At 51.6% G+C, this 24332-nt stretch overlaps 1 protein-coding gene across 1 annotated transcript; it reads left to right on the top strand.

The window, feature by feature from the left end:
• The first annotated feature begins 6286 nt into the window (after positions 1 to 6286).
• On the top strand, positions 6287 to 7429 carry LOC111545962 (biogenesis of lysosome-related organelles complex 1 subunit 4-like). Its single transcript, XM_023217219.2, has one exon. It carries the CDS (start codon positions 6295 to 6297, stop codon positions 6946 to 6948), a length of 654 nt encoding a protein of 217 aa, XP_023072987.1. The 5' UTR covers positions 6287 to 6294; the 3' UTR covers positions 6949 to 7429.
• Positions 7430 to 24332: the final 16903 nt, after the last annotated feature.

The raw sequence follows: 24332 nt of genomic DNA, 5'->3' as shown, positions 1-24332 counted from the left end.
TCCAGGCCTTTGCCCCTCAGGACCTCCTCCCCAGCTGACTAAGATGCTGGGGTTGGTCTATTCTATTCAACACGGGTGCAACCAGCCGTTAGCACAAGCTCGGAACAGAGCAGCGCTCAATATGTGTTTGGCAAATGGGCGGGTGAATGGAGGACGGGATGATGCCTGCTTGGTGTCAGGCCCTGGGCTGGGCGCGACGAATACATAAAAGTCAGACAGAGAGGAGGTTTGCTGCTGCCACACTTGTGGCCTGTACTTACTCTCTGCAGGGCATTGGGCTAAAGGCTGGGGCCACAGGAGGGAGGTGGAGATTAGCTGAACCCCAACAGCTGGGACATGCCTGGATGAATGTGTTCAGGGCCTCAGACAAACCCAGTGAGAGACCAGGCTAGAAGCGCAGGGCAGGCGAGGCCACTACTGGCTGGTGACTTGCGGAGGACTTCCTGCAGCAGGTGGCTTGGGGAGGCTGGAACAGGTGGACCCCTGTGGTGGGGCAGGTGCATGCCAGACAGAGGGTGCCATGGTTTCAATATATGTGTCCCTGCAAAATTTAGATGTTGGGGTTGGGCGCAGTGGCTCACGCCTGTAATCCTAGCACTTTGGGAGGTGGAGGTGGGTGGATCACTGAGGTCAGGAGTTCGACACCAGCCTGGCCAACATCGTGAAACCGCGTCTCTACTAAAAATACACAAAAATTAGCTGGACATGGTGGTGGGCACCTGTAATCCCAGCTACTTGGGAGCCTGAGGCAGGAGAATTGTTTGAACTTGGGAGGCGGAGCTGAGATCATGCCACTGCACTCCAGCCTGGGCGACAGAGCGACAATCCATCTCAAAAAGATAAAAAGTAGGCGCTGTGGCTCACACCCATAATTCCAGCACTTTGGGAAGCCGAGGCAGGTGTATCACCTGAAGTCAGGAGTTTGAGGCCAGCCTGGCCAACCTGGCAAAACCCTGTCTTAGAGTGAGACTCCCTTTCAAAAATGAAAATAAAAAATAAATAAAAAATTTAGTTATTGGAACTTCAACCCCAGGGTGATGGCATTAAGAGGTAGGACTTTTGGGGAGTGATTGAGTCATGACGGCTCTACCCTATGGACGAGATTAATGCCTCTGTAAAGGAGGCTTCAGAGGGCTGCCTGGCCCTCCTTTCTTTTTTGCACAGCATTCGTCCTTTTTGACCCCTTCTGATGTGTGAAGAAGGTGCCATCTTGGAAGCAGAGAGCAGGCCTCACCAGACACCGAATCTGCTGGTGCCTTGATCTTGGACTTCCCAGCTTTAGGACTGTGAGAAGACAAGTTTCTGTTCTTTATACATGACCAAGTCTCTGGTATTTTGTAACAACAGCAGGAACGAACCAGGATAGAGGCCATGGCTTGTGCAGGTGCAGGAAGGACGCCAGGCTCACCCCTGACCTGGAGAGGTTTTCATTTTGCACTAACTTCAGGCTGCGGGCTTGCGCGGGGGTTTTTTGTTTGTTGGTTTTTGGCTTTTTTTGAGACTGGAGTGCAGTGGCACAATCTTGGCTCACTGGCAACCTCTGCCTCCCAGGCTCAAGCAATTCTCCTGCCTCAGCATCCAGAGTAACTGGGATTACAGGCACATGCTACTACTACCTGGCTAATTTTTGTATTTTCAGTAGAGACAGGGTTTCGCTATGTTGGCCAGGCTGGTCTCCAACTCTTGACCTCAAATGATCCACCCGCCTTGGCTTCCCAAAGTGCTGGGATTATCCAGGCATGAGACACTGCACTCCACCAGCTCGCCTGGGTTTTGGTTGCTAGAGATGATGCTTATGATGCAGGAGTGTGGTCTTGCTCAGACTAGGAAATGACTCATCTTCATGGTGGGAACAGCAGGTGTAACAAAGAGATATAGGCAGACACCTAGGTCCCAAGTCCACTCTGCTCCAGGTTCAGACCCTCTGGTCCATTCTCCACAGGCGGCAGGGCATGCCTCTAAATCCTCCATGGTCCCCACTGTGGCCGTCGGGAGATGGCCCAGCCTCCTCTATGTGACTGCCCCTCTCTCACCTCCTGACCTTCCACGTGCTGCCCCTCTGTCCTCCCGCCTTACCTGCTCCTCCTCAGAGCAGCCTCTCCTGACTCTCTGCCTTGGACAGGGCCCCCTGTGCTTCCCAATTTGCCACTCACACCCCAGTGTCCTGGGACGGTCCCTGTGGCCTGGCTGGACTCTAAGTGGGGGTCTTACACTGTGTGTGCTGGCGGGCTGGAGAGGAGAGGGAAGTGCAGCCATGCAGAACTGAGAAGGGAAAGGTGGGGGGTGCCTCTCAGGACCGAGCTCTCCTTCCAGATCATTCTTTTTTTTCTTTTCTTTTTTTTTTTTTTGAGACAGAGTCTTGCTCTGTCGCCCAGGCTAGAATGCAGTGGCTCGATCTCAGCTCACTGCAACCTCTGCCTCCTCGGTTCAAGGGATTCTCCTGCCCCAGCCTCCGAAGTAGATGGGACTACAGGCACACGCCATCACACCCAGCAACTTTTTTGTGTGTGTTTACTAGAGCCTGGGTTTCATCATGCTGGCCATGCTGGTCTTGAACTCCTGACCTCAAGTATCAGCCTGCCTCGGACTTCCAAAGTGCTGGGATTACAGGCGTGAGCCACCGTGCCCAGCCCAGATCATTATTGATTTAGGGATTTTCTTGACTCTGCCTGGGAACAGTTTTCATGTGACAAGCCCAGTTTAGAAATGGCCAGTGAGAATGGTGGCCATCAGTAGGTCCCCATCTTGTATCCATGGCAGGAGAGTAAAGAGAAGTCTCCATGCCCTGCCTTCCTAGATCCTGCCAGCAGGCCCGAGGCTACACGTGTGGCCTTTCTTTCTTTCTTTCTTTTTTTTTTAGAGATGGGCTCTCCCGCTGTTGCTCAAGCTGGAGTGCAGTGGCGTGATCACAGGTCACTGCAGCCTCAGCCTCAACCTCCCAGGCTCAAGCAATCCTCCCACCCAAGTAACTGGAACTCTGGGACTACAGGTGCATACCACCATGCATGGCTAATATTGAAATTGTCTTTTATTGTTCATCAAGTCAGTACATTTGATTTTTTAAATTGCTCCTTTTTGTTTTCTATTTTTAATTTTTGTGGGTGTATTGTAAGTGTATACATTAAATATTTATAGGGTACATGAGATATTTTGATAGATGCATACAATGCGTAGTAATCACATCAGGGTAAATGGGGTATACATCCCCTCAAGCATTTATTCTTTGTGTTACAAACAATCTAATTATACTCTTTTAGTTATTTTATTTTATTTTATTTTATTTTTTTTGAGACGGAGTCTTGCTCTCTCGCCCGGGCTGGAGTGCAGTGGCCGGATCTCAGCTCACTGCAAGCTCCGCCTCCCGGGTTTACGCCATTCTCCTGCCTCAGCCTCCTGAATAGCTGAGACTACAGGCGCCCGCCACCTCGCCCGGCTAGTTTTTGTATTTTTAGTAGAGACGGGGTTTCACCGTGTTAGCCAGGATGGTCTCGATCTCCTGACCTCGTGATCCGCCCGTCTCGGCCTCCCAAAGTGCTGGGATTACAGGCTTGAGCCACCGCACCCGGCCTCTTTTAGTTATTTTAAAATGTACACTTAGGCTGGACATGGTGGCTCACACCTGTAATCCCAGCACATTGGGAGGGCGAGGCAGGTGGATCATCTGAGGTCGGGAGTTCGAGACCAGCCTGACCAACATGGAGAAACCCCGTCTCTACTAAAAATACAAAATTAGCCGGTGTGGTGGGAAACGCCTGTAATCCCAGCTACTGTGGAGGCTGAGGCAGGAGAATCACTTGAACCCAGGAGGTGGAGGTTGCAGTGAATCGAGATCGTGTCATTGCACTCCAGCCTGGGCAAAAAAAAGCGAAACTCCATCTAAAAAAAGAAGATTACCCTCCCTCCAGCCTGGGTGATAGAGCAAGACTCCATCTCAAAAAATAAATAAATAAATAAATAATAATAAAATAAATAAACAAATAAATAAAAATTCCCTTCCTTTTGACCCAGCAATTCCACAACTAGAAATTTACTCCTAGAAATAATTTGGCAAATGCAAAAAAAAAAAAAAAAAAAAAAAAAATGTGCACAAGGATGTTCACGTAGTGGTGAGGTTGGTGGCGTTTACAAGGGCAATGGATTGGAAGTTGCCAAGATGACCAACAATGGGATTAGGAGAGTAAACGGCACATAATCAGGGCTTCGGGCATTCTTGAGTAAATGACTGAAATTGTGCTTCCACTTATTTTATTCTCATACATGTCATCCTCATGTGAGCCCTGTTATTATCTCCACTTTCCAGATGAAGGAACAAAGGCTCAGAGAAGGGCACAGGCTACTGGTGGCAAGCCAGAACTCACGCTTAGCTGGGTCTGATACCAGGGCCCAATAAACAAAGGAAGCCAGGAGTCTGAGTAAGAATAAAGGAAATCAGGGAGAAGTCTCCAGCAAGTCGTTCCTTTGCTTACTGCCTTTATTAAGCCCTTACCCCCAGGCATGCTCTGTGCTTACAATGGCAGCCACTGCTGTGTATCCTTTTTATTTTTAAGTTTTATTCTTTTTTTTTTTTTTGGTTTTTGAGAGAGAGTCTTACTCTGTCCTCCAGGCTGGAGTGCAGTGGCGTAATCTCAGCTCACTGCAACCTCCGCCTCCCAGGTTCAAGTGATTCTCCTGCCTCAGCCTCCCAAGTAGCTGGGATTACAGGCGCCCACCAGCATGCCTGGTTAGTTTGTATTTTTAGTAGAGATGGGGTTTCGCCATGTTGGCTGGTCTCGAACTCCTGACCTCAGGTGATTCACCTGCCTCGGCCTCCCGAAGTGCTGGGATTACAGGCGTGAGTCATCATGCCTGGCCCTCGAATACTCTTACTTTTCCTGAAAGGGAAGAGAGCAGGTGTCCCAGGCCCCAGGCCTCACTCTCATAAGCAGTAGGATATGGTGGTCATGAAGACAGACTATGGCGCCAACATGCCTGGGCTCAAATCCTCCCAGCTCCACCACTTACTAGTGGTGTGATCTTGGACAAGTGACTTAACTTCTCTTGGCCTCAGTTTCCCCATTTGTAAAATGGGGATAATAACAATAATGCCTACCTCATAGGGTTGTTGTGAAGGTTAAACAAACATTTGTAAAGAACATAGAGCAGTGCCCAGAACATAGTATGCCCTGTATCAGTAATTTTTTTTTTTTTTTAGACCGAGTCTCACTCTGTTGCCCAGGCGAGAACACAGTGGTGCGATCTCGGCTCACTGCAAGCTCCACCTCCTGGGTTCATGCCATTCTCCTGCCTCAGCCTCCCAAGTAGCTGGGACTACAGGCACCCGCCACCACGCCAGGCTTATCTTTTTTGTATTTTCAGTAGAGACGGGATTTCACCGTGTTAGCTAGGATGGTCTCAATCTCCCGACCTCCTGATCTGCCCCCCTTGGCCTCCCAAAGTGCTGAAATTACAGGCATGAGCCACCATGCCTGGCCAGTATTTGTCTTTAAAAAAATACACACACACAGTCCACATACACATAGAATCATTACGAAAATGTTTGAGAGGCGGGCGGAGTGGCCCATGGCTGTAATCCTACCACTTTGGGAGGCTGAGGTGGGTGGATTGCCTGAGATCAGGAGTATGAGACCAGACTGATCAACATGGGGAAATCTCGTCTCTACTAGAAATACAAAATTAGCCGGCGTGGTGGCGCATGCCTGTAATCACAGCTACTCAGGAGGCTGATGGAGGAGAATCGCTTGAACCCGGGAGTTGGAGGTTGCGGTGAGCCGAGATTGTGCCATTGCATTCCAGCCTGGGCAACAAGAGCGAAACTCTGTCTCAAAAAAAAAAAAAAAGAAGAAGAAAAAAAGAAAAAGAGAAAATGTTTGAGAGTAATTTGAGCAGCATATATAAAAATCTTTTTTTTTTTTTTTTGAGATAGGATCTTGCTCTGTCACCCAGGCTGGAGTGCAGTGCCTTGATCACAGCTCGCTGCAGCCTTGACCTCCTGAGTTCAAGTGATTCTCCCACCTCAGCCTCCTGAGTAGCTGGGACTATAGGTGTGCGCTACCATGCCTGGCTAATTAATTTTTTTTTCTTTTTTTTGGTAGAGACAGGGTCTCCCTATGTTGCCCAGGCTGGTCTTGAACTCCTGGGCTCAAGCGATCCTCTCACCTTGGCCTCCCAAAGTGTTGCGATTTCAGGTGTGAGCCACCACACCCGGACCAAAATATTGACCATGTAGCACCGATTCAGCAACCCCATGTGTGGGATCTGACAGTCGCACTCATAGAAATTTGGCGGTCGCGAGCTATGGAGGGTAGCTCCTCAGATAGAGGAGCGCCCCCCGAGGGGCTGGCGGAAGAGGCCGAGCCTCAGGACGCCGCCTGGAGCGGGGACAGTGGCACTGTGTCCCAGAGCCGCAGCAGCGCCTCGGGGCCGTGGGAGGACAAGGGCGCGGAGGACGGTGCGCGGGGCCGCGACCTGCCGCTGCTTCGCTGCGCCGCTGCAGGCTACGCTGCCTGCCTGCTGTCTGGGGCCGAGGGGCGGCCCGAGGTCGAAGCCCTGGACGCGAGCCTGGAGGACCTGCTCACCAGAGTGGACGAGTTCGTGGACATGCCGGACATGCTTCGCGGTGACTCGTCCCAAGTCATCAGCCAGGGCGTGCCGCGCATCCACGCGAAGGCCGCCGAGATGCGGCACATCTACAGCAGGATCCACCGGCTGGAGGCCTTCGTGAGGATGGTGGGTGGCCGCGTGGCCAGGATGGAGGAGCAGGTCACCAAGGCCGAGGCCGGGCTGGGCGCCTTCCCCAGGGCGTTCAAGAAGCTCCTGCACACGATGAACGTGCCCTCGCTCTTTAGCAAGTCTGCTCCCTCGAGGCCACAGCAAGCCGGCTACGAAGTCCCCGTCCTGTTTCGGACCGAAGACTACTTCCCTTGTTGTGGTGAAAGGCCTCAGCTCTGACGGCCTGACCACTGCAGCAAGAGGACCCCAGCTGAGGTGCTTACCTCCAGTATGAAGTGAATTGCAAATCCTGCTCATGGACATACATGATGTTGGAGTGTGGAATTTCAAGGTTTACATTCTGCACACTCTCCGTAGTATATTCATGATTCAGTGTAGAATGTATAGACTTTATGCCTTCCAATTTTAAAAAAAGAGACGGGGTCTTGCTATGTTGCCCAGACTGGCTGGAAACTCCTGGACTCAAGTGATCCTTCCACCTCAGCCTCCCCAGTACCTGGGACTCCAGGGTCAACACCGCACCCAGGCTGTGTCTTCCAGCTCTAATCAGAAAGCTGCTTGGCGAGGACATGGGGAATCAAACTGAATGAATTTTGCACGGTGGCAAAACTGTTATTTTTATGGATTTTACTACACGGCGTTACCTTTTCAAGATTTATATGTTTGTATAATTATAAGACAATTGAGCCATTAAAGCCTTGTTATTATTTAAAAAAAGAAATTCATAATGATAAATATTCAAGAATGTGAATTGCCACATTAATTGTAAGGACAAAAATTGGAGACGACACAGAGGTTCATCAAAGGGGAGTGGCTAAATCAGCTGTGGTCCATCCACAGGGTGAATACTACCTCGTAGAAAAAAGAATGGGTTTTGTGTTTTAGGTTGAATCATCTGAAATTGCTAACATTTGACCATTTTTGACTTACAAAATGGCAAGATGGCAATTTCGGATGAGTCAATCTAATACTATGCACTTGTATTAGAGTAGATTGAGCTCTGGTAAGAAATAGACGCAGGCCGGATGTGGTGGCTCACGCCTGTAATCCCAGCACTGAAGGAGGCCGAGGTGGGCCCATCACTTGAAGTCAGGAGTTCAAGACTAGCCTGGCCAACATGGTGAAACCCCATCTCTACTAAAAATACAAAAATTAGCCGGGTGTGGTGGCAGGCACCTGTAATTCCAGCTACCCAGGAGGCTGAGGCAGGAGAATCACTTGAACCCGGGAGGTGGAGGTTGCAGTGAGCTGAGATCATGCCACTGCATTTCAGCTGGGGCAGCACAGTGAGACTCCATCTCAAAACAAAAACAAAAACAAATAGACCCAAGTATGTGCTGGTCTTCCATGAGGTCATTCAGGGACCCATGCTGAGGAAGCATCTGCATCTTCAACACAGGTTTTCCCAAACCTGTCGTGTTTAACTCCATCCCAGCTGACATAACATCTGAGCATGTGGCACAGTCCTTGGCCTATAGTGAGTGCTCGATAAATATGAATGTGGCAGCAGAGATACTCATCATGTCTCCTTCCTTTGCAACAGAATCCCAACTTAGCACCTGCTTAAGGGGAGACTGGGTGGTACATTTGGATTAATCTAAGTCATTTGCAGTGGCCCTGTTCTCTTGCCAGTGATTGATTTCCACACGGAAACTGCCAGCGCCCCACGGTGTCCATCCAGTCTTACATGCTGACACACGGTCCCAGCTTTCGTCTCTCTTTGCCTGGTAGCTTTCTCTGGCAACCGGAACTAGCTCTGTGACTGTGTGTCCTGTAGGCTGGAAGTGCCAGAGACTTAAGGCCCACACTCCAGTGTGGCTTTCAACCAAAGACGGACAACACTAACTACCTGACCCCTCAGGCGTGGTAACCCTGACGTGAGTGTTCCATGCTGTCACGCAGAGCTCCCTAGTGGGATAATGCTCCAGTTGCCCACAGGGGCAACTTACCTGGTAATTGGCTATTTCCTCACCCAAATCTTGTCTGAATTTTAATTCCCATAATCCCCGTGTGTCAAGTGGGAGACTAGGTGGAGGTAATTGGACCGTAAGGGTGGTTTCCCCCATGCTGTTCTTGTGATAGTGAGTCTCATGAGAGCTGATGGTTTTAGAAGCATCTGGCATCTCCCTTGCTTTCACTCACTCCATCCTGCCACCCTGTGAGGAAGGGACCTGGTTCTCCTTCGCCTTCTACCGTGATTGTAAGTTTCCTGAGGCCTCCCCAGCAACGTGGAACTGTGAGTCAATTAAACCTCTTTCCTTTGTAAATTGCCCAGTCTCGGGCAGTTCTTTATAGCAGCATGAGAACAGACCAATACACTGGCAGATTGTATTTCTCTGTATGCTCTTGTCACGGTGGGCCACTGACCTTCCTCCGCCCTTGAACCTGGGCAGACCTTCATACCTGATGGCCGAAGGGATATTGCAAAATTTCGGAGGCTGGTCATAACAGGAAACATGGCTTCCACCTGGCATTCTCTCCCCTCTTCTCTCTCTCTCTCTCTGGATGCTTGTCCGTGGAACCCAGCCATCATGTTGAGGAGCCCATGCCACCAGGAGAGGCCCCGTGTGAGGGGTTTTGGCTGACAGCCCCACCTAGGCCCCTAATGGAAGGCTGGCATGTGTGAGTGGCAGCCTTCAGATGACGCCAGCCCCTAGCCTTTGAGTTTTGCAGCTGGAGCCCCAGACATTGTGGCACGGAGTCAATTTACCCTTGCTGTCTGCAGTCCTGAGCCATAGAAATCATGAGAAGTAACAAAGAATTATTGTTGTTTTAAGCTACTAGATTTTGGGGTCTTTTTGTTACACAGCAATAAATAACTGATCCAACCATGCACCTTTTTTTTTTTTTTTTTGAGACAAAGTCTCGCTCTGTCACCCAGGCTGAAATGCAATGGCACGATCTTGCTCACTGCAACCTCTGCTTCCTGGGTTCAAGTGATTCTCCTGCCTCAGACTCCCGAGTAGCTGGGACAACAGGTGCATACAACCATGCCCAGCTAATTTTTTGCATTTTTAATAAAGACAGGGTTTCACCATGTTGGCCAGGCTAGTCTCAAACTTCTGACCTCAGGTGATCTGCCCGCCTTGGCCTCCAAAACTGCTGGGATTACAGGCATGAGCCACCGTGCCAGGCATGCCATGCATCTTTTATTTGTTGCTTCTCCTTCCTTATTTCCCCACTTCCCTTCTCGTTTTTCATAGGATCACCTCCCAAATCAACCATCTACACTCTGGTTCTTATCTCAATGTCTTTCTGGGGGAAACCAGTCAAGGCGCACATTATTTGGAAAAGATACACATAGAAAAAGGACAAACAGACAATTAGTGACTTCTTTGGGAGTGAGTTCAATAACCAGAAACTTTACTTTGTATTCAATACATGTCTGAATTATGTACATTTTCAACATTTTCTTCCTTATACATTATATAGGGTCTGCTCTGTCTCCCAGGCTGGAGTGCAGTGGCACGATCATGGCTCACTGCAGCCTCAATCTCCCAGGCTCAAACGATCCTCCCACCCCAGCCTCCCAAGTAGCTGGGACTACAGACATATGCCACCATGCCCAGTTATTTTTTAAATTTTTATATATATATATTTATTTATTTATTTATTTATTTTGAGACAGAGTCTCACTCTGTTGCCCAGGCTGGAATGCAGTGGCATGATCTTGACTCACTGCAAGCTCCGCCTCCCGGGTTCATGCCATTCTCCTGCCTCAGCCTCCCAAGTAGCTGGGATTACAGGCACCCAACACCACATCCGGCTAATTTTTTCTATTTTTTAGTAGAGACAGGGTTTCACCATGTTAGCCAGGATGGTCTTGATCTCCTGATCTCGTGATCTGCCCACCTCGGCCTCCCAGAGTGCTGGGATTACAGGCGTGAGTCACCGTGCCCAGCCTATTTTTTTTATTTTTGTAGAAATATTTTGTAGAAATGCTTTGTAGAAATATTTTTGCTGTGTTGTCCAGGCTGGTCTCAAACTCCTGGCCTCAAGTGATCCTCCCACCTTGGCCTCCCAAACTGCTGGGATTGTAGGTATGAGCCACTACATCCAGCCTATCATTAAAATTTTTGTTTTAATTTTAATTTTTGTGGGTACATAGTAGTGTATATACTTTCATTTAAAAAAATACAAAAAAGGCTGAGTGCAGTGGTTCACACCTGTAATCCTAGCACTTTGAGAGGCTGAGGCGGGTAGATCACCTGACGTCAGGAGTTTGAGACCAGTCTGACCAACACGGCGAAAAACCCTGCGTCAGCTAAAAATACAAAAATTAGCTGGGCATGGTGGCTGACACTGGTAATCCCAGCTACCCCGGGAGGCTAAGGCAAGAGAATCACTTGAAAACCGGAGGCAGAGATTACAGTGAACGGAGTTTGTGCCACTACATTCCAGCTTGAGTGACAGAGGGAGATGGTCTAAAAATAAATTAAATAAATAAAATAAAATAAAAATATGAAAAATTTCCATGAATCCCCGAGTCATAAATTTTATGGTACACATAAAATGTGCCATTGTCAGCATTCTAAGTGTGCAGTTAAGTGGCTTTAGGGGCATTCACATTGCTGTGTAGCCATTATCAACGTCCATCTCCAGGACTTTTTCACCAAAAAAAAGGCTGAAACTCTGTACCTAAGAAATGCTCACTCCCCAGTCCCTCCTCCCACAGCCCCTGGCAGCCTCCATTCTACTTTCTGCCTCTATGAATTTGACATGAATTTGACTGATCTAGGGACCTCATGTAAGTGGAATCAAAATGACAGTATTTGTCCTTTTGTTTTACCATTTGGCTTATTTCTTGCAGTACACTGGTTTCTTAGAGTGGTCCAGGCTCACTCTTGTGGTCACTACCACCGATGGCCATGCTCCCTGGCACAAAATCTGCACCTGCCCTGTGCAGGCATGGCTGGTGGACGTGGCTGGGGAGCAGGGTGGGCAGCCGTGGCAGGACCAGACACTTCGTTCCGGACCAGCTCTCTGCACGGCCCCTTCCCCAGTCCCGAGCAGAATTGCTGGGCGAGGGTTAATCAACATTCAGTCATGTTTCCAAGTTTAAATGGAGCATTTGTTTAATTATGTGTAAGTAGCAATACATTGTGGCCATTATCTAAATCACTATTTTATTTCCTGGATGTGGTTTCATAATGCAGGGTTTCTGCTGCAGCCTAGCATCATTAACAGAGAAGAGTTAATGAATATAAAAGCGTAAAGGCTAATTACACTTTAATTTACAATCATGGTCTCATTTTGGGACCACATGAAATCTGTTTTGAAAACAATTAAAAAAAAAAACCCACTCTTGCCCTGGTAAGTGGAGGGACCCCGGCCAGGAGCTCAGCCCTGGCTGCCGTGTGGTGGCTGAGCAGCGTTGGCTGGCACCAGTCCCCGCCCTGGCGCCATTACTGGGAGGCTGACGAGGCCAAGTTCAGCGCCCTGTGACTCTGCCTTTTGTTTCCAGCAATTTTCCTCCCGCCTTCAATGACTGCTTGTGTGGCTGCCTTCAAGAATTGGGGGACCCCATCTGCAGCCCCTGTGGTGTGCCCATGTTGCTTTCACGTGGCCTCACCTAGAGGGAAGCCGGTTGAAATTACCTGGCTTTTTCAAAACCAGGTGGGGAGGAGGGAGTTGGGGTCAGGGACACTGACGGTTACAGGGTTTCTGCTGTGAGCCAGTACTATGCTGGGTACTCGTACATATATTATTTATTCCTTGAAATTGCCTATCAATGGCAATTAGTCTCCCAGAGATTTGAATTAGTCCCTCTGAAATGTTTAATGGAACCACAGAATGATTAACTTTCTTAGGTATAATAATGGCATATGTAGAAGGCTGTCTATTTTTAGGAGATGAAAAGAAGTTTGGGGGTGAAAGGTCCTGATATCTGCCACTTGCTTTCAAATGGGTCAGGGAGGGAAAAATAATAATAATTATATAATAATTATTACATTAATATTATCATTAAAATTATAATAACAATATATTTTACATATTGATATATCTTATTAAAATTAATAATATAATAAATTATTATAATAACCAGTATAATAATATATAAATATATTGGTTCTTATAATTATGTAATTATAATAATATAATTGTTATATATTAGATATATGGTGAGACAGAGACAAAGAGAAAGAGATAAATGGTAAAACAAAATAAGTGGGCGAACTGAATCCTATTGATTCTAGGTGGAGGGTATATAGGTGTTCATTGTACTTCCAACTTCTCTATGTTTTGAAAATTTTTATAATAAAAATTAGGAAGACAAACATTATCCCCACAGGCCACCACAACTTGCTTTGCCTTCTTTACTTGTTAAATAAACCTCTTTTCTTCCAACTGAGAAAAGGTCCATTTGATCAAACCCAGTCTTTGTATGATTTTATGATGATGATTATTATTATTTTTTTGAGACAGAGTCTTGCTCTGTCACCCAGGCTAGAGTGCACTGGTGTGATCTCAGCTCACTGAAACCTCTGTCTCCCTGGTTCAGGTGATTCTCCTGCCTCAGCCTCCCGAGTAGCTGGGACTACTACAGGCATGTACCACTATGCCCAGCTAATTTTTGTATTTTAGTAGAGATGGGGTTTCACCATGTTGGCCAGGGTCGTCTTGAACTCCTGACCTCAAGTGATCCGCTCGCCTCGGTTTCCCAAAGTGCTGGGATGACAGGTGTGAGCCACCACGCCCGGCAAGAAACCTACAGCTGTTTTGATAGAAGAAAATAACTGTGATAGAACGACTGATAAAAGCAGGGTGAAAATTGCATATGTAGCATGATCTTGACAACGTGAGAAAAATAGATATGCAATGACAAATCTGAAAAGCATCACACATTTTGTTACAATTCAAACAATCATGTGCATTTTAATACTTCCTGTATTTCTAGCCAGATTTGGGACGGTGTACCCAGCTCACAAATCCACGCATAGGCACCCAGGGCTTCCGCAGCCCTGTGGCTCCGCCCCCTGAAACACAGCTGACTGGATGAGAACAAGCTCTGGTACCCAAACCGGACCAATCAGAATGGCCTCCCTGGGAGGCGGAAATCCCAGACTGAGTCTGCGCATCTGGGAATCGTCTGGGCTGTCTCTGTCCCAGGATTGGGAAGCCGGGGTGCGGGCAAACAGGGAGCAGACCCCCACACACGGAAGCAGGAGACAGCGGGGGACCCCTGGGGGACCAGCGAGCCTTTCCTGATGCTGGCTCCAGGCCACGGCCCGCCGTGGAATTTCAGGAGACCCCCCTGTATTGTTTAAGTTCCCTGTTAAAATCTTTTGTCTGGCTTGAGTAGGTTTCTGGCACAACCCAAACAGTCCTAACTAATAGAGTGAGCATGCCTTATTTTAATAGGACGAAGGAAAAGAATAGGAACCACGAGCGACTGCTCACTGGGCCGGACACCCCATGGCCGTGCCGCACCCCCGCCTGGGGAAAAGCCCTCAGATCATGTCCGGCTCTCCCGCTTTGCCCTGCGTGGCGAGGCCCGCCCAGCAGCTGAGTTTCCCAGGCCTCCCAGAAAGTCCAGTGGGAGACACTGGGGGTCCCCATTGGGGTGGGAGGATGGGGTAAGCCAAGATATTTCTCCCACTCTGGCTGCGCCATGTGCAGGCGGACAGTGGCTGCATCTCCTCTGCAGCTCGGGCTCCCCTCCGGTGGGTCCACCCAGCCTCCAGCGTGTTCCAGGTGGTCCTGCAAACCCCATCTCTTCCTTTTGTCTCCTCGTGCCCGGGGGAGAGTGGCTTCCTGCTATGGTAATTCCTGGGCCGCTACCCATCCTGTCTGGCTTCTCGGCTCTTCTGGTTGTGCGTATCGCATTTCCCCTGTTTGCATACTGTCTTCCTGGTTGGACGCTGACCGATACATATATATTAACTCATTTCATCCTTGAAACACCCCTCTGAGGATGGTATTGGGATCCTCACTTTGCACAGGAGGACACCAGTGCTCAGAGAAACGAAACAATGTGCCCCAAAGTCACTCAGTCTGTCCCAAAGCTCTGAATCCAGGCTTTTATCACTACATTTCACTATACTGCTATTTATTTATTTGTTTGTTTGTTTGTTTATTTTTAAGGGACAGAGTCTTGCTCTTTTGCCCAGACTGGAGTTCAGGGGTGTGATCATAGCTCACTGCAGCCTTGAACTCCTGGGCTCAAGTGATCTTCCCACCTCAGCCTCCTGAGTAGTTGGGATTGCAGGCAGTCGCCACTACGCCAGCTAATTTGTGAAATTATTTGTAGAGACGGTCTTGCTATGTTGCTGAGGCTCAAACTCCTGGCCTCAAGCGATCCCCTTGCCTTAGCCTCCCCAGGTGGTTGGATTATAGGCATGAGCCATTGGGGTCACCCTGGACTGATTTTTAGAATCACCTGTATAGTTAGAAGGAAAAATTATTTGAAAAACTTGCTAAAACATCCCGACCTCTAGGCTCTTTCTGCCCTCCCAAGCTGAGCCGATGCAGGACTGATGAGAAGGCTCTTGGGGGCGGGGGTACTGAAGGCCTGGGAAGGGTCCTCAGCAAGCCCAACCTCTCCCAGGCCCAGGACAGTGCAGGGACAGGCCTTCGAGTCCCATGCTTCTCCTTACTAGCAGTGAGACCTTGGGCATGTGGCCTGCCCTCTCTGAGCCCCCCTCTCTCCTCTCTCACTTGAGAGAAGTCACATTTGGATGGTGAGCTTCCCTCGGGTCTCCCAGCTCCCAGAGGAGCCTGGGACAGAACAGGCCTTGGGCAGTGATGCTTGAGTGGCCTAGGGTCTGTTGCCAGAGTCCCCTGGCTCTGGGGCCACAGCTGCCTGTGCACGAGTGGAGGCAGGGAGGGAGGTGGATACTGCATGAGATTTAGTCACTGTGGGCCTTGCAAGGCCCATGGGCAGCTTCACCTGCTCTACTTATTTACTTAGGTTTTTTTTTTTCTTCAAAAAGAAAAAGAAAAGATAAGGTTCATCTATCACAGCCATGAAACGTTGGGCTTGAAGGGCTGGTTGTATTTTTTTCTGACATCATGAAATAAAATGCATAACTACTAAAGTAAAAATGCTCATGCGAGACCCTGGGAAACCACCCCTCCCACCCAGTCATTAGCAGTATGGGCTTGGGAGCCATCTGGCTCCAAACTGTGACTCCCTTTGTTAGCTGGGCAACACTGGGCGGGTGGCATCCCCCCTACAAGCCTCAGTTTTCTTATCTATAGAATGGGATCCTTGGCTGGGCTCAGTGACTCATGCCTGTAATCCCAGCATTTTGGGAGAAGGAGGCAGGAGGATCGCTTGAGGCCAGGAATTGGAGACCAACCTGGGCATCATAGTGAGACACCCCCCACCTCTACTAAATAAATAAATAAATAAATAAATAAATAAATAAATAAATAAACAAATAAAATGGCAGGGAGATCGTCATGACGCCTGTCTCAGGGGTTATTGCCAGGGTTCCCTCAGCTAATTCAGAGGCCCAGATAATGGGGCAAGAAGCCCTCGTGCCTGCAGTTACTGATCTGTTTTTGTTATTTTTTCATTACCATCACCAGCAGCATCAGCGGGCCCCGCAGGTGCTTAGGAGGGCCAGAGTCCAGGGGTTCCCAGGTGGGGGGTCAGGCTGGGCACTGGCTGAGGGGGGGTCCGTTCCCTACTGTGGCTGCCACCGCCACTATCGCTGAGGGCTGGAACTTCGCCCCACAGCCCCCAAGGAGATCCAGATTTACAAGCCTGCAGGCGGAGTGTTCACTGGAGCTGCTGACTCGGGCACTTTGCAACACTGGCTTCACTGCCACCAATGGTTTTGGGGGTTGGGAGGTTCCTGACTTTCTGCTGACCTTCCTGTACCCCAGCCCCTCAGCTCCTCTGCTCAAGCCTGACTGCCCCCTCCCCGACTCCATGTGCATCCAAAGATTTCCCCTTCTGGGCACCTGGGGAGTCAGCTGGAGTCTGCGTTCTGGCATCAGAGGCAGCTGGGCGCAGATCCTGTCCCATGCGGAAGGACACTGTGCACATTGCTTAACTTCTCTGAGCCTCAGTCATCTGGGGGAAGATGGCGACAATGAGGATGGTGACCATACCCACCTTGTGGTCTCAGTTGTGCACCAAGTCCTTTCTCATCCCTTTGATGGGTGCTGGTGGGTTGGGGTGGCATGTGGCCCTGGGGATGCAGGCAGGAGCCCTCATGGGCCTGCCAGTCTAGGGAGGGTAGGGCTGGTACAATAACCACCACCTGCTGAGCCCTCACCTTGGGCAAGGTGTGGTGCTGAGGGCTGGCTGGTGGTGACTGCACCTCACCAGGCACCTGTGGGGTGGGCACCGTGATAGCCCCAAGTCAAAGCTCACACACTGGGAGGGGCCAAGCAGGGATTTTTTTTTTTTTTTTTTTTAGACAAAGTCTTGCTCTGTTACCCAGGCTGGAGTGCAGTGCTGTGACCTTGACTCACTGCAATCTCCGCCTCCCGGGTTCAAGTGATTCTCATGCCTCAGTCTCCTGGGAGTAGCTGGGATTATAAGTGACTGCCACCACGTCCAGTTCATTTTTGTGTTTTTAGTAGAGACATGGTTTCGCCGTGTTGGCCAGACTGGTCTCAAACTCCTGACCTCAAGTGTTCCGCCTGCCTCAGCCTCCCAAAGTGCTGGGATTACAGGCGTGAGCCACCGCTCCCAGTCCCCCAGCAGGGGTCTGAACTTGCTGGGCTTGGCTGACTCAGGGCATGGGTACCTTCTCACAGAGGTGCCACATGGGTACTTAGTCTCTGTGACATCTCTGCCTGCCACAGTTTCTTCCACTGCACCCTGTTACAGGGTTGGGTGAGGATTCCTGGGGGTGAAGTGTGCCACCAGCCCAGAGTCAGTGCCAGTCGCCCCTCGAGGGTGGTGGTCCAAACTGGAGGAGCCCTCTTGATACCTTTGAAAGTTCAGAATCTCCAGTGTTTGAGGATGGGACACATCTGATGTTGTCCCGGGGGGCAGTGCCCTCTCACCGTCTGCTGGCAGGAGGCCCTCTCATCGTGCCTCAGTTCCTCTCAAGGCTGAGGAGATGAGCAGCTCCTTGTGCCTGTTGGCTTGAGTCCCCTAGAGCTGCAGTGCACAGTTATGCAAGTTGTCTCGCTCTGTCGCCCAGGCTGGAGTGCAGTGGCGCGATCTCAGCTCACTGCAAGCTCCACCTCCTGGGTTCATGCCATTCTCCTGCCTCAGCCTCTCAAGTAGCTGGGACTACAGGCGCCCGCCACCACGCCCAGCTAATTTTTTTTTTTTTTCTTTTTTTGAGATGGAGTCTCGCTCTTGTTGCCCAGGCTAGAGTGCAATGGCGCGATCTTGGCTCACTGCAACCTCTGCCTCCCAGATTCAAGTGATTCTCCTGCCCCCGCCTGCCAAGTAGCTGGGATTACAGGTGTGTGCTACCACACCCAGCTAATTTTTGTAGTTTTAGTAGAGACAAGGTTTCACCATGTTGGTCAGGCTGGTCTCAAACTCCTGATCTCAGGTGATTCTCCCGTCTCGGCCTCCCAAAGTGCTGGGATTACAGGTGTGAGCACCACACCTGGACAACACCTGGCTAGTTTTTATATTTTTAGTAGTGACGAGGTTTTGCCATGTGGCCCAGGCTGGTCTTGAACTCCTGGACTCAAGTGATCCACCTGCCTTGGCCTCCCAAAGTCCTAGGATTACAAGTGTGAGTCACCATGCCTGGCCCATCTACACCCATTTTACAGAAAAGAACACCAAGGCTCAGAGCAGCGAAGGCCTTGCTCAGGGCCGCACAGAGAGGCTGGGCACGCCTGCGTCCCACCGCATGGTGAGAAGTCAGTCAAGGTTGGTGAAGAAGGTGGCACTGGGGACAAAGAGGTGGAGTTATCCAGGCCACCACTCCCCCATCCATGGCCTGGAAGTCATTTCCATCACAGACAGGGTGCCACTCCTTAGAGACTGATGATTTGGCAGAGCAGAAGGGGTCCAGGCTTAGGGTCTGGGCACCAGCGTGAAGATCTTGGGGTCTGCAGTTGCCAGGACCCCAAGTGACCCCCGCCCCTGCCTGCCTGGTTCCCCGTCGCCAGCCCCCTGCCATCGGGTCCACTTCATCCTTCTGAGATTTATTCTCGGGCCACAGAGCCTGGAAATAATTTGCTGACAGAGCCCCATCCCGGCAGGTGCTTTAATTGGTTTTGTGGGAGCAAATTTAGAGGGAAACAGAAATCATGGTGCTGCTGCCCATCTTTTCTCTTTAATGGGGGCTTCAGAGTGTTGGGGGTGGGGAGGAAAAGGCAGCTCTGTGGAAAGCAGAGACCCTGGTTTTTCTCTGGGGGTGCAGGTGCTGGGGCCTGGGTGTCCTGGGCCAGGGGCAGTGGAACCAGGCCTCTGTGAGGCCTCATCCTCACAGTGCTGAGGGCAAGAGGAGACCTGGGGACGAAAGGGCCAGGGCAGGGCCAGGGCAGGCAGGGCTCCAGGTCCCAGACTCCCTCCTTCTGAAGGAGGTCCTCACTCTTGCCGGGTGCGCACCTTCTAAAACACAAATCAGGTGGGTCATTCCTTAGCTCCAACCCCTTCTATGGCTCTCCATTGTCCTCAGAATGAAGCCAGCTTCCTTAGCTTGGCACTCAGGGTCCCTCAAGGCCCGACTGGCCTCAGGTGACCTCTCCAGCTGCATCATCCTTTGCACCTATCCTCACCCACCCCCTCCCAATGGTTTTTAGTCTTCCCTGGTGGGCTCCTGTGTGTCCCACCCTATGCTAACCCCACAATTGTCCATGATCAAGGAGAGCACTGTTGCCTCATTTTACAGATGAGGAAAAGAAGGCTCAGAAAGGTTAAGACACCTCCTGGAGGTCACACAGCAGGGCAGGGACTCAGGCCTGGCTGGCACACAAGTCCACACTTAACCAGTAAGTTACAGGTGGGACCAGCCGAGCTCCCTCTAAGCCCCATGCTTTCCCTTGAAATGCCCCTCCTGCATTTTTCTGCTGGCAAACTCCTACTCATCCTTCAAAGCCCATTTGATATCACTTCCTTGAGAATCCTTGTCTGACTGACTACTCCCACCTCTAATCTTTCCTCTGGGCTTCCCCAAGGCCCAGCCAAGCCTTTCAGCTCAGCTCTTATCTCTGGGTCTATCATTTTCTGTGTCAGTGTCTGCCTCTTCCACTTCCTCCCTCACCCCGGACTGGGAAATCTAGCGGAATTGTTACTCATCCTACAGGGTAAGAGTTGTAGCCCTGGAAACTCTGATAGGTCCAAGATCCTGGGACCTGGGCTCTCATCTTACCTGTCGTATTGAGCAGCCTAGGCCGTAGCTGCTCTGTGCAACCCTGAGCGAGGCCCTTTGCCTCGGCGGACTGAGTCTGCCCATCTGTAAAATGGGATGGTCAGCCTAGAGGCATCTGACGCTTGGGAACTCGGAGGGCCAGATGTGGGCTGGAACCTCACACCATGTGGCCCGTGCGAGTGTGACTCACATGACGTATGTGTGAGTGGGTAGCCACGCCCCATGCCAGGGTGGGTCACGTCACGGGGTCATTGCTGATGCCTGGCCCAACCTGGGATCCAGGTGCTGGCAATGGACTGGGCTAGGAGGCCTGGGCAGAGCTGGGAAGTAATTACACTCCAGTTAGGGCTGGAATCTCAGCTCCGCCACTCACCTGCTTCATGTGAGCTCGGACAGGCCTGATCTCGCAGAGCCTCAGCTTCATCTGTAGAACCACGGGAACAATAATGTAGTCATGCGCCACAGAAGGACATTTCTGTCACCAAGGGCCTGCATGTACGACAGTGGTCCCATAAGATCATAACACCGGCCGGACGCGGTGGCTCAAGCCTGTAATCCCAGCACTTTGGGAGGCCGAGACGGGCGGATCACGAGGTCAGGAGATCGAGACCATCCTGGCTAACACGGTGAAACCCCGTCTCTACTAAAAAATACAAAAAACTAGCCGGGCGAGGTGGCGGGCGCCTGTAGTCCCAGCTACTCGGGAGGTTGAAGCAGGAGAATGGCGTAAACCCAGGAGGCGGAGCTTGCAGTGAGCTGAGATCCGGCCACTGCACTCCAGCCTGGGTGACAGAGCCAGACTCCATCTCAAAAAAAAAAAAAAAAAAAAAAAAATCATAACACCGTATTTCTCCCGTACCGGTTCTATGAGTAGATACACAAATACTTCCACTGTGCCACAGTTGCCTATAGCATTCAGTCCAATGATAGGCAGTACCGGAGTGTAGCCCAGGGGCAAGAGCCGGGCCTGTAAGGGCCGCATCATCTCGGCTGGCCTAAGTCCACTCTATGCTATTCGCAACCAATGCATTTCTCAGAATGCATCCCTGTTGTTAAGGACACAGGACTGTCCTGCCACCCCAACAAGGCTGATTTGCTGAGGGTCACAGGAGAGACTCTCACGGCTGGCACCGAGTATGAGCTCCAGGGCCCTCACTGTTGTCACCTGCACAAGCGTTAAGTGCCATGTCCTGGCTGGGCCCGGTAGGTGTTGGTGGGCGGTGACTGAAGGATCCAGTCGAGACAGACAACCAGGTGAATTCGCAGAGCTCAGGCCAGGACAGAGGGGCTGTGAGGGCCTTGGTTTCTGGGGTTTACGGTGGGATTGGAGGCTGGGTCTCCAAGGGCCTTTTTCCCGGGTGTGATTTTTCTTTTTTTTTTTTTTTTTTCTTTTTTTATTATACTTTAAGTTCTAGGGTACATGTGCATAACGTGCAGGTTTGTTACATATGTATACATGTGCCATGTTGGTGTGCTGCACCCATCAACTCGTCAGCACCCATCAATTCATCATTTATATCAGATATTGCGGCACTATTCACAATAGCAAAGACTTGGAATCAACCCAAATGTCCATCAGTGACAGACTGGATTAAGAAAATGTGGCACATATACACCATGGAATACTATGCAGCCATAAAAAAGGATGAGTTTGCGTCCTTTGTAGGGACATGGATGCAGCCGGAAACCATCATTCTTAGCAAACTATCACAAGAATTGAAAACCAAACACCGCATGTTCTCACTCATAGGTGGGAACTGAACAATGAGCTCACTTGGACTCGGGAAGGGGAACATCACACACTGGGGCCTATCATGGGGAGGGGGGAGGGGGGAGGGATTGCATTGGGGAGTTATACCTGATATAAATGATGAATTGATGGGTGCTGACGAGTTGATGGGTGCAGCACACCAACCGGGTGTGATTTTTCAAAGAACGCAGGACAGAGTTAAACAGGCAGGCGCAGTCCCTGAGGACAGATGGGCAGGATGTGGGTGAGGGGCTCAGAGGAGAGCTGGGGGCGGGGTGGAGGGAGAGGGGCAGAGCTCTCGGCATGAGTGGGTGGTGCTGGGAGATGAGCAGGGTCAGAGATCTGGAGACGGGCGGAAAGAGGTTGCAGGCCCGGTTCAGCTGCCCCAATTCCACATAAAACCAGTCAACCTCAGTTTCCCCGTCTGTAAACGTGGAAACGGTTCCTCCCTATGGCAGCGTGGGGACGGGCCTCAGCTCCCCGGGCTCCGGCTATGCCGCCTGGACCCAGGCAGCTTAAACACTCCTTCCCCTTCCACGAGGACCGAGTCCGAGGCCTGAGCCGGGCCGGGCTGTCTGCTGCAGGGCGGTGACTTGGGGTCCGAGCCCCCAGAGAAGGGAGAGACGAACCGGGAGCCAGAGGGAACCGGGTACACAGCGGGGCTCACGGGGCGTCCCGGGGCCGGGAATCCAGCTACGGAATCCGGTCCGTAGGTGGCGCCGCAAGGCTGCAGTTGGGCCTCGGTCTCCCAGGCCGAGGGTGGTGCGGAGCCGGGACCCGCGGGGCTTCTGGGTCCCGTGTGGCAGTCCCCACCGCCGTCGGTCTGCGGAGATCCCGTGTGTGTTTAGGGCACCCAGGTTCGCACCCCGACGGGCCAAGGCCCAGAGCGACGCGCGGGCACCGGACGGGGTGCGAACCTGGGGCGGCCGGGCCCCCTCCTCCACCCCCTTCCCCCGATCTCCGCGGCTGCCACCGCTGGGCCTCGGCTGCGAAGACTCCACAAACGGGACCCCGTACCCTCGGGCCTTCCCAGCCGCGCGGGCGTGCGCGGGCGCCGAGGTCCGGGTGGCCGCTGGGGCAGGGGCCCCTGCGGGGAAGGGCCGCGCTCTGGGCTGTGACCGCCGGGCGTGTGCGTGCGGGGAGGCCGTGGGCGCGGCCGGCAGGGGACCCTTCCTTTGTTCTCGCACCTCCTCCTCTGCGGGCCCGGGTCGGGGAGGACGCGAGGCCCAGGCCAAGCTGTGCGCGTGAGGATGAGAGCGACGGTGGGCAGGGACAGGCAGGCGCCCCTTCCTCCCGCTCAGCAACCCGCCTTCGGGCTCCCTGGCTGATTCCCCGAGGGCAGCCTTGCCTGGGAAATATCACCCTACGCGGGGAAAGGAAGGTGAGCGGCGTGTGCACGTCTCTGTCATGCATCCTCCTGAGACCACGCCGCGCCTAAAGAAAGCCCTTTGATCCCCTCGCTAGCTTTTCTTTTTCTTTTCTTTCTTTCTTTCTTTCTTTTTCTCCTTTTTTCGAGACGGAGTCTCGCTCTGTTGCCCAGGCTGGAGTGCAGTGGGGCGATCTCGGCTCACTGCAACCTCCGCCTCCCGGGTTCAAGCGATTCTCCTGCCTCAGCCTCCCGAGTAGCTGGGATTACAGGCGCCCGCCAACACTCCCAACTAATTTTGTATTTTTAGTAGAGACGAGGGTTTCACCATGTTGGCCAGGCTGGTCTCGAACTTCTGACCTCAGATGATCCGCCCACCTTGGCCTCCCAAAGTGCTGGGATTGCAGGTGTGAGCCACCACGCCCGGTCCCCCTCGCTATCGTGGATGTGGAACCTGCTCCAAGTCGTGCAGCTGGAAAGAGGCATCCGAGCTTCTGGGGGCGTCCCTGACTCCAGGCTGGGCCGACTTAGCGGGTGGAGGGTCGGATCGACTTCCCCCAAACCAGCCACCCCCAGGGAGCGCCTGGAGGGGGCGAGCTGCCTGTGCCTGGAGGTGGGGACCAGAGGTCCACACAGCAAGCGCTGCCCAGGGCTGGGAGGCGCCCTGGAGGTTGGGGTGGGAGAGGAGGTTCAGAGATGAGCGAGGCCCCACCCCGGCCAGGGAAGTTCCATCCAGGAGAGCAGGCGGGACTTGTGGCTCATTCCCGGTGATGTGATCAGAGCAGGAGGGGGCAGGATGGTGGCCTTGCAGGAGCCAGAGCTTGGGGGCCCAGGCCTCAATGCCAGAAAAATAGAAATTTGGACTTTTCTTCCACAGGGGGCAGTTCTCCCCCAGCCCCCTGCCCCCAAGACACACACACACACACACGCACACACACACCCCCCAACACACCACATAGCACACAGACACCACACACACACCATACACAGATACACACACACACCACACACCACACACACACCCACACACAGATACACCCACACACAGATACACCCACAGACACACCATACACACATACACCGCATAGAGACACACACATACCACGCACATCACACAGACACAGACCACACATACACACCACACACAGAAACACCACACACAGATACACATTACTCACACACCACACACCACACACACAGACACATACAGCATACACCATACACAGACACACCACACACA

This window comes from Piliocolobus tephrosceles, chromosome 14, assembly GCF_002776525.5.
Source record: "Piliocolobus tephrosceles isolate RC106 chromosome 14, ASM277652v3, whole genome shotgun sequence".
Lineage (NCBI taxonomy): Eukaryota > Metazoa > Chordata > Mammalia > Primates > Cercopithecidae > Piliocolobus > Piliocolobus tephrosceles.
Note: the sequence above shows the minus strand (reverse complement) of the source record. Positions and strands in the feature narration are given on the sequence as shown.